At 52.0% G+C, this 10,273-nt stretch overlaps 1 protein-coding gene across 2 annotated transcripts; it reads left to right on the top strand.

Annotated features, from left to right (window-relative positions):
* Positions 1–388: 388 nt before the first annotated feature.
* TMEM125 (transmembrane protein 125) lies at positions 389–9,566 on the top strand. 2 transcript variants are annotated; one of them, XM_018912339.3, is made up of 3 exons: positions 389–741; positions 2,258–2,400; positions 6,087–9,566. In XM_018912339.3, the coding sequence occupies exon 3, from the start codon at positions 6,393–6,395 to the stop codon at positions 7,053–7,055; it is 663 nt and encodes a 220-aa protein (XP_018767884.1). In that variant the 5' UTR covers positions 389–741; positions 2,258–2,400; positions 6,087–6,392; the 3' UTR covers positions 7,056–9,566. The 2 variants fall into 2 exon arrangements, with proteins under 2 accessions (XP_018767884.1, XP_050833637.1); XM_050977680.1 differs by lacking the exons at positions 389–741; positions 2,258–2,400 and adding an exon at positions 2,152–2,226.
* The last annotated feature ends 707 nt before the right edge of the window (positions 9,567–10,273 follow it).

The following is a 10,273-nucleotide window of genomic DNA, read 5'->3' as shown; positions in this document are numbered from 1 at the left end:
AATGCTTTTCTGTTTCCCTGATTCCTCTGAAAATAGTTCCCCACTGGATTACCAGGAAATCAGCTCTTCTGCAGCATGGTAAACTCTGCTGGTGCTGCTGGCTCCCAGGGAGGGGGTTGTGCCTTTTGGTGGGAAAATGTGACAGTAACATCTTGCCTGACTTGAGTGCTTGCCTCAACTTCTGTCACAGAAAGAGGCTGTCCTGATATGACTGGATGGCCCTAACCTATAAAGTAGAGCAGGAGCTACTTTATTTAATACCATATACTTGCTGAGTGTGTCAAATGTCCCCTAGCACTACCCCTTGCTGCTTGGGAGCTGCTCTCCGGCTCTGGCACCCTTTCACCTCCGGCTGGGAGGAAATGAGCCACCTTCCAGGATCGGTGTGTGGCCAGAGGCCAGATCCTGCCCGAGGAGGGAGGGGTAGCACCTGCACACCGGCGCGGCTCTGGAGCGTCTCCAAGAGCAGCAGCAGGTTTGCTGAGACGCCACCCAGCTGGGGAATGCACCTGCCCGGGCAGGAGGTGAGGGCTGCCGCCGGACCTCGGTGCTGCCACGGCACCAGGAAGGGCAGCCTCGCCTGGGTCTTGGCAGGCACTTGCAAGAGGAAGGGAAGAGATTTTCCCCGTGGGCTCCCTCGTTAGCTGGATCCAGTGGAAGGAAAGCCAGGAAAAACCATTGCTGCCAGCCTGGAGCAGGGAAGTGTGCCGGGTTGTCGCATGTGGGCAGCGTCTGCTGCAGGTGAGTGATCCCTTCCTCCCTGGGAGCTGTGCGGGAAGGAGCTTCAGCAGGAGCTGCTGGCAGGTTGGAGGCAGCTTCAGACTCACTTCTTAAGAGACCCTCTTGCCACCAATTGCTTCTTGCCCCCAATTCATTTCTTCCTTGTGCTATTGTTTCCTCTCAGCACGTCAGTCATGGGAGTTTCTTGTTCCTTTGGAACTCCCAGGCCACCCTTGGCAGAGGTGTATCACGACAGGCTCTGCGGGGTCAGGATAATGGATGCCTGTTGAGCATACAAAGAGGAAGGGGAACATGGCATTTTACAGTGGAGCGTGCCAGAACTGTCTAGATCTGTGTAAAAGGCAGCAGTACACTGACCCTGTCACAAGAAACCCTCCATCATCCTTAAGGCCAGAACCCCTAGGCTTGGGGAAAGGAAGGGACAATCCACCATCACCCAGGGTTCCCTGGGGCTTTCCAAATGGAATCTCATAGCAGGAGCACTGCTGGGACAGATGCTCACTTCTGGGAAAGCATTTTCCATCTGTCAGGGGAGAGAGGGTGGGCTCTCCCCAGAGGTGCAGATCAAACTGCACAGGTTTGCAAGGCTCCTGAGCAGCCCAGGAAAGGAGGAGCATTGGGAATTGGTGGTTGGTGTGGCAGGAAAAGGAGTGTGGATCTCGAGCTAGGATTTTGGACAAGACAAATAGATGCCACATAAAAGCCCCATTACTCCCATTCCTTGCAGGTTCCTCCATCCCCAGTTCTGAGTTCTCTCTCAGAGAGGGAATCTTCCCACATGCTCCCAGGTGCACAGACAGGCCTCAAGCACCATGACACTCAGAGCTTCTGGTTTGTGCACTGACAGTAATTCAGTCATAAAACAAGATACTGAGCTTCATTCTCTTTGAGCCTTTAGGGAGTTGGAACAGAATCAAATATGCTTAGGAAGCATTTCTTTACTGAAAAGGTGGTCAAACACTTGGACACACTTCCTAGAGAATTGATTGATACCTCAAACCTGTCAGTATTGAAGAGGCTTCTGGCCAATGCCCTAAAACACATTCTTGAATTTGGTCAGCTCTGAATTGGTCAGGCAGTTGGACTAGATGATAATTTTAGGTCCTTTTCCATTGAAATACAACAGAATAGACAACACAATAGGCTAGAACAGACAAACTAGAATACAATAAACAGAATAGAATGTACTGTTTCAGTTGGAAGGGACATACAACAATTCAGGGCTGACTCTCTTGGTAAAGAAATGCTTCCTAAAGCATTGGAGGATGAAAAAAATACATGAAATTATGGGAAAATATTTATGCCTATTCTGGACTAAAGATTTTTGTGAGGCACAGAGTGGTGGCAGGTCTATCCCAAACAGGCTATGGACAGATCAGGCAAAGAAGCAAATAAGCTGTGATGGACTGGGGAAACAGAGGGTTGAGATGGCTTGGATTTGCTTGAGATTGTGAAGCTCTGTTGGCTCTCATCCACGCTGCTCAGGTAAATAATTTTATGTATTGTTCTTTTGTAGGAAATCTTGTTGGACTCTCCCAGTCTCCATGATGCTTACAAAGTCCGCATAAAAGCTGCATGAAACTCTTCCAAGGCTAGAAGTACAAGGAAGTACTGCAGGAGCCTGTCTCATCCCCAGACTTTCCCTCCTAAACCCTGTGGGTAAGCATTGTTTCGAGGGGTACCCTGGGTTTGAGAAGAGGAGGGAAATGAGAAATATTTCAAGAGCTGAATTGCATGTGGTTCTGAAACTGAATTGTTAATTAGTGTACAGTCTGTGGCCTCTCTGTCAGGCACAAAAAGTTTATAGTATGCATGTATCATTCCAAGGCATTCAGCCAGTGTACATCTCCCACACCTGCAGCCAGGAGTGGCCAGGAGCACGTTGATGATGACCCTCAATTTCCACTTAAATGTTGTCAGAGCAGGGAAAGAAAAAAACAACCAACACAATGGAAAAGGAAAAACATGGATATTTTTGTTTTCCTGCATTCCTAGTGCTTTCCTGCTCTTCCTCCACAGCTGCCAGCCAGCAGTGGGGAAGGACAGCATGTCACTTTCTTCCTGAAATGTGCTCTTTGGACTTAAAGCATTGTGGGCCTGGGCTGGTCCTCTCCTCCTTTTTCTCTTGCATACAGGGATGGAAACACAGAAAGTGCTGGCTTCAGTAGTGAGTAAATGAAGAGATTAATGATCTCTGATCCACACTATCAAGTACACCAATCTGATGGGCCAGCTGGCTTGTTATGGTCGGTCCCAGACCAGTGAGACCAGCTAGCCCAAAGAACACCAAAAGAAGGGGCAACAGCTTTGGATGGCTGTCCTCCCTCATTGCAGAGCAGACATCTATATTCCTTCCTTTCTCTCAGTCTGATCTGGGCAAAATGATGTGCTGCAAAGTGCCAGGAAAGCAGACCAGCAAAGTTGCTGTGAGATTTAGGTTCATCCCTTCTTCAAGGAGTGGTGGGTGACAGCCCAGGATTGGGCTGCTTTGGTTTAACATATAAAGACTCTTCTGAAGAGGGTGGGAGGCAATGCACCCAGGCTGAGGAATGAGAAACTGTAGCTAGATTTAAGGAGGAATGTTTTCATGGTGAGGGTGATTTAACTCTGGAATGATCCCTGAGGGACTATAGATCCTCCATCCTTAGCATGTAAATGAATGGGGCCCTGACCTGCTGAGTCTGACTTTTAGGTGAACTCTGCTTTAAGCAGGTCCCATCCCACCTTAATTATTCTGTGATTCTAGGAGTAAAAATACTGCTATTAGCAGCACAAGCCCTCAGGGTCTAGAGAAGCAAGTGTGGATGCAAAAGATTATATTCCCAGAACATTTTCAAACAGAGTAAGGAAACATGAAAGCACACTTCAGTGGAAGCCTTTGCCTCTCCAAATAATTTGTTTAATAGAGGTTAACGTAACACTGGGAAACTCTCCAAAAAATCTGTTTAATAGAGGTTAATATAACACTGGGAAATACATGCTGGTAGAGGTGATACCTAATTTTGTTCCTCGGCCAGATGCTTCTATGGTTTTATTTTGCTCCCTTGTCCTTCTTCTGAGCAAATAAAAAACTAAAATGGTTAAATTTTAAAAAGTAACATGAGAATTTAGTGCTGTAGCTTGATTTTTTTATCACATTTTCCCTCGTTGTGGTTCATGCTGTTGTGGTTTCCTTGTTTACTGTTTGACTCCTGTAACTTGGGTCAAGCAGCAGAAGGACACAGACTTTGCACTTCTCCAAGCTTTATGTTCTCTTGGTCTGAAATCTCAATCTAATCTACAAACTTGCCACCTACTAGACTCACCCATTCACTGGTATGGAGGAGATAAGGCACCTCTGTGCTCGGAGAAGGAAAGGCAAGAGAGCAATGTTTAGCACCAAGCTGATTTGCATAGCTAAGGAAACAACTCCAGACTCAATGTCTCCTTGCCTCTCTCTACTTTAATAGTGCCCTGTAACATCCTCACCTTCCTGGGGACTTGTGTCCTGGGCACACACAAGGTATCTGCTGTCTCACACAAAATCGAAGTGCATCCCAGCAGGCACAAACCAACACGCTCAGCCACAGCTCTTTTCTCTCTCTAAGTGGTGTTTTCTGATTGCTCTGGCTCCAGCCAGAAGCTGTAGGTCTCCCACGGTTCTCCCAGCAAGGGTGTCCCCTCTGTGTCGCGGGTTTCTGTGCCGCAGCCATCGCAGCCCCGCCGTGCCCACGGGCAGCCCGCACACGCACACGTGCTGCCGCTGGCAGCGGGCCCGGAGCCAGGCCACGGTGACCTCATGCTCCATCACAGCCGGGGAGTGACTCAGGAGGAGCTTGGCCTGACACTGTCAGGCGGTGTCTGGTTCGGGCACTCCCCGCACAATTGTCCTCCCTTTCCCCCCCGGCCCGTGTTGGCTGGGCCCCGACAGAGGGGTTTGAGGTGTTTGCTGGCAGCAAGGCACTGCCATAAGGGATGCAGTCTGTGGAGAACAGAGACAGGGAGAGCGAGGGGGTGAAAGATCCCTGGTGTGTGTGGAGCTGCCACGTGTGGAGGTCATAAATTGTCCCTGCCTGTGTGTAATGAGCCCTGAGCCCCAGTGCCAAGCAGAGCAGAGTACAAACAGAGTGTGTTTGATGTGGGCTGATGGGCTCCTGAGAGGCATTTCTAGCAGGCAGGGTGGCTGTCCCCCCACGCAGAAGTGACATAGCTCTGACACAAGGGACCTGAGTCAGTTCCTGTCCCTGCCATGGGCTCCTGTAGGACTCAGAGCAGTTTATGTGTGTGCCTGTGGTGGTCAAGGGTGCATTATCCTGTCTAGTAGGTGACCAGAGAGGCTGTTCTTGGGTCTCCAGGGTTTGCCCCATGTCTCCCAGGCTCAGCCATTCCTGACAAGCCCTCATGCTGTCCTCTCCAGCACCTCTCCATGGTTTGAGTACTAGCTGTTCTAGAGGGTCCCTGTGGTGCTGTGAGACCAGCTGGAGCACTCTCATGCCAGGGAGGAACATTATGTGAGAGAAATGCAAGTGGTTTCCACTCTTGGTCTAAAACTGTACCCAAAGAAATATTAAGGGGGGCCAGGATAGTGGGGACACAAGCCTGCGAACCATGAGTGGTGGGCTGAGACAAGGTGCTGTGCCCAGGGGAGCCCAGCTAAGCACAGCACCTCGGAGCCAATGCTGCCCTTCCTCCGCTCCCCTCCAGTGGCAAAGTGCTTCACAGACCAGTAGCAAGGAGAGCAAAATCTCAGGGTGCCAGGCCACAGATAAGGGCTCTTTCCAGGGAAGCGCTGAGATTGCTGGACATGTAGCTACCATATTTCTGTAGGGAATTTCTGAGGGGAAACCACTGGCAGTGCAGGGATGGGGACAGGACTGAGAACATTTAGCTATGGCAGATCTCACTCTTCCAGCCACTGGAGTGGAAGGGTTAAACCCTGGTCCTGACCCCCAATCTCCCATTCTGGGCAGCAGAGCCAGTTGGTGACAAGAGGCTGATGCTGATGAGGGAGCATGTGAAGCCGGAGCTGTGAATGGGGCTTTATCCCAGAAGGGACCTGCCTCTGCTCTGTCCTGCCCTGCTGCCAGCACCAGCTGCAGGCACAGTCCTTCAGGCAGCAATGAGCCAGCAGCCTCTGAGCAGGGCACAGAGCACTTGGGAGGCAGGAGACTCGCCCTTGGGGCAGGCTGGGGTTCCCCCGCAGCACACAGAGGTCTCCCACGAAGACATGCAGCTGAAGCACACAGGGCTTCTGTGAGGGAAGCACAGCAAGGTCTGCAGGCCAGCCTGAGCAACCAAGGCCCTGGGTTTGGTACAGGGGAGCAGGGTCACTGTTTAATGATATCTTCTCTTCTTGACTTTTTCAGATGAAAGACACGGGAAAGGAAGGAGACAGCCCTGGCAGTTCCCCTATGGTGCTGCTCTGGGAATGCTCCATCATGTTTCACAGCCCTGCCTTGGTGGTGGGCTCAACCCCAGCCCATGGACCATAGCTCTCCAGGTGGCATCACTGCAAAAGGAAATTGCATCAGGATCCAAAGAATGAGACCAAGACATCACTGCTGGAGAAATGCAGCTGCCTTCACCACTGCTGCTGCACTGACCCTCCATTTGCTGTAAGGGTACAAATTCATCTGTGTCACCTCTGTGCCCTCTTCATCCAGCTGCCCACCATGCCAGAGCTGGCAGAGCTGAGCAGCCCCCGCACTCCTGCAGATGCAGACCACATCCAGAGGAATATCTTGGAGGAGCATGTGGAGCTCTGGTGGTTCCAGGACCCCAAGAAGTCCATCCTGTGCTATGGGATGGCCGTGGTGCTGATCCTGGCCTGTGGGATTGGGGGCATCATCCTGCTGTACAGCACCAGCAGCCGGTCTGGAGAGTGGCGGCTTGCCGTGGGCACCACACTCTGCCTCCTGGCCCTGCTCGTGCTGCTGAAGCAGCTGCTGAGCTCTGCAATCCAGGACATGAACTGCATCCGCAGCCGGGATCAGATCGAGCTCCTCAAGAGCGGAGGCTTCTCGGACTGCCTGGTGCTGCTGCTGAGCGCCCTGGTGCTGCTGGTCTGCGGGGTGGTGCTCACCATCCTCTCCACCACCACCATGCAGCTCAGCCCCGCACGGCCGCTGGCCAGCATGTTCACCAGCGGAGTCATCCTCCTGACTGCTGGCAGTGCCATCCTCCTCTGCCTGCTGCTGTACCTGCTGTGCACCTCCTGCCGCCGGGCGGCTCCTCGGAGCCTGGAGACGGGCGAGATCCGCGTCTTCACCATCTCCGGCCGCCTCGCTGGAAACAGGCGGCTTCCGCCCACCTCTAGCATGGCCAACCTGATCTGACCCAGGACACCTCTGTGTGAGCCTTAGCGGATACAGCCTGTCAGTGATGGCCTTTCCCAAGGAAGGGCGAGAGCTGCAGTGTGCCCCGTGATTCTGTTGGAGATGACTGGCATTTGCTTTGCCGCAGGCTGGCGGCACAGCACAGACTCGGGGCACCTGGACGGGCTCTGACCTGGCTGGCATTTTATCTCCACAAAGCCTCCTGTGTCAGCTGCTGCCTGCCTGGCTGTGACCATGTTACAGAGTGAAGGTGAGCCTGTCTTGTACCCCTGGGAACCCCAGTACTTGTTTGGTTCCTGCAGTTCCTGGAACTGTGTCATACACTCTCCTGGCAGGAGAGGCTTAATTGCGGGTGATATTAAACCAACCTGTGCTCTGTGCAGAGCCTCCAGCTCCTGAGTGAAGTAGAACCTCTAGCAGCTGGTGAATGGCAGGAATACTTTGCATGTCAGCAGGCATGAGGGAGCCTGGTGGGAGGTATGGCTGTGGGGGCTGCTCCCAAAAGTCACCTGTGTCGGTGGGAGTGAGTGTTGGAATTGCATAGGATTGTGTGTGCCAGAACCACAGCATGGCTAGACCTCACATGAAATGCTGTTTGTGTTTGCAATGCCAGGATCTGTTCCAGCGTTACATTTCTGCAGCCCACCATCACCTGTGGTTTATCAAAGGGGTGATCGAGCGGTGTTGGTGCCAAGGCCCTCATGGGCTATCTGTGCTGGACTGAGTGTTGGGGCTCTGTTATCATGCCAGGATCCTCCAGCTACATGAGCCACAAACAGCAAGGTGCAGTTGCTGGGGGATGGTGATGGAATGCCCAAATCCAGGGACTGAGGCTGCCCTCTGCAAAAGCTGTGCAAGGGGAGAGTGCTGTGCCCTCCCACAGGAGTTTCCCAGGCAGAGCCACCTCTGCTGGCAGGAGCCCTGCAGCTCATCCCAGTCCCTGCTTGTTTCCATGCTGTTTCTGTCTCCCAAGTGCTCCAGCTGCTGCAGGGCAGAAAAGTTCCTCTACTATCACTTGGGCCTTCTGGAGTTTTTTTGGTGTTTTATCTCTACAAGGTGTCTTGTTTTATCATCAAGGTGTCTCTACCAGAGGCAGATTACAATTCACCCCAGGAACTTTTCCTGTGACTTAAGTCTAATTTACCTGACAAAATTCTCATTTCCCTCATAGACTCACTAACCATTTCACTGCCCTTTCCATAGACATAGATCCCAACCTCCTGCTGAATATGCTCCTGCATGAATATGCTCTTCCTCTTAGCCAGTTGGTCAGAGCATAGTGCTAATAACACAAAGGTCATGGGTTTGAACCCCATGTGGACCATTCTCTTAAGAGCTGGACTCTGTGATTCTTCATCTTGTCTGTTCCCATCTTTCCCTCACCTGAGTTGCTCTGCCCCAGATGATGGTTTTGTTCATTATTTGCCAAGTGTCCTCTGCAATGGAACAAGACTGAGCTATTGTTTTTTGGTGCCTGGTAGCAAATTCATTTGGAAGAGGATGGTAGCTGATTCCCTTGCTAACAGCACAAATCACTGTCCATATTACACCTGGAGGCACTGTCAGAGCTCACCATCAGCTGGTCAGTGAGGGCTTCACCCCTTCACAGCTCCAGACCAACCATTCCCAATGCAGTGAGATCTCATGAAACCAGATCTGTATTCACCTGCTCTTGCTGACTCCTCTGCCTGAAGCCTTGGATTATTTTCCCCAATGTAAAGGTACATAATTTGAGCTTTTCTCTCTGTATCTCTGTTATTTCTACATTTTCCTCTGCCACTTTCACATCATCTGTAGATTTTATTAAACTGCTGTTTCCTCTTCTCTCTGCATCTCCTCCCTTAATCTGCCCAGGAGCTCAGAAGGTGGTGGTGAGCTCAGATCCTCCTGTGCTAAATCTCTTGAAAGCTGAGCTGTTCTTCCCCTCTGGGCTGTTTGGTCTCAGGTCTACCAGGAACCCCTGTGCTTACACAGGAGGGGACAGGCCAGAGCTGAATGGTCTTGCACCACCATCACCATTGCTGCTGCTCTGCAGGTCTGTGTCAGCATGTGCAGTTATGCCAGGCTGCACCACTTCTGCCAGCACAATGGTCCAGCAGTGACTGCCAGCTCCACCAGCCTGCACGTGCTGGCAGGCCACAGCTGCCTGCACACCAGCTGTTTTGCACATCTGGGCTTTCTGTGAAGAAGTGTGACTGTGCCCAGCTCGCAGCTCCGTGCTGCCTGCATGTCAGTGTGAATCCTGTCCCCTCCACAGCCCCTTCAAAATGTGCCCCAAGTGCCTGTGACTTATGCCAGAAAAGGGTGATTGCCTGTGGGCCACGACAGCAACCCAAGGAGATAACGGCTAAGAACAGGCTGTGCCTGAAGATGGTGGTTGGTTCTCCAGCTGTCCAGAGGGACAGCCTGTGCTGCCCAATCACTGACTCCCCTAAGCAGCACAGGTGCTGGTTTGTTTCTTGGTTCCTGCATTGTGTGTGGACATACATAATAAAGTGTTAGAGAAGTTGATTGTGTTGAAGGCTGATACTTGAATGCAGGCCTCTCTGCAGAGCAGAGGTGTCAGGGCTGGCCTCAGCCCAGGGCAGTAATCACAACAGCACAGGGTCCCTCGTGTGGCTGTGGTTTTGGATCATTAGCTAGTTTGGCAATGCCACCACAGGCCCAAAAATGCATGTACTTCTTTCATGATACACAATTCCCACCTCCAGATCCATATTAATTTCTCTCTGCTTAAGAACCCAGACGTATCCAGATCCCCTTACCACTGCTCTGTGAACCTGAGACCTCGCTATGCCCCTGAAAGATATCCACATGGAGCACACAAAGCCTCCTGAATATGTCAGTGCTGGCTAGCTTGTTTACAGAGAAGCTGTTTCACCCCGTGGCAGGGCTGAGCCTCGCACCTGGAACCAGTCTGCCTGCATACCTGCTCCTGCTCCCAGCCAGCCTCAGCCAGGCCCTCATGGCAGCTTCCTGGGTGGACCCTTGGAGAAGGATTCTCCTTTTCCTGCTCTGACCCCTTGTATTCCCAGCTCTGCATGCCAGATGTATTTCTCCCCCAAACATGAGTTGCCAGGTTCCTGCCCACTTGCACTGCAGCTGCCTGAGGGCAGAAAATGCGCACGCACGCGCGCACGCACGCACGCGCGCACGCACGCGCGCACGCACGCACACACGCACGCACACACACACACACGCGCACACACACACACACA

Source organism: Serinus canaria, chromosome 8, assembly GCF_022539315.1.
Source record: "Serinus canaria isolate serCan28SL12 chromosome 8, serCan2020, whole genome shotgun sequence".
Classification (NCBI taxonomy): Eukaryota; Metazoa; Chordata; class Aves; order Passeriformes; family Fringillidae; genus Serinus; species Serinus canaria.
Note: the sequence above shows the minus strand (reverse complement) of the source record. Positions and strands in the feature narration are given on the sequence as shown.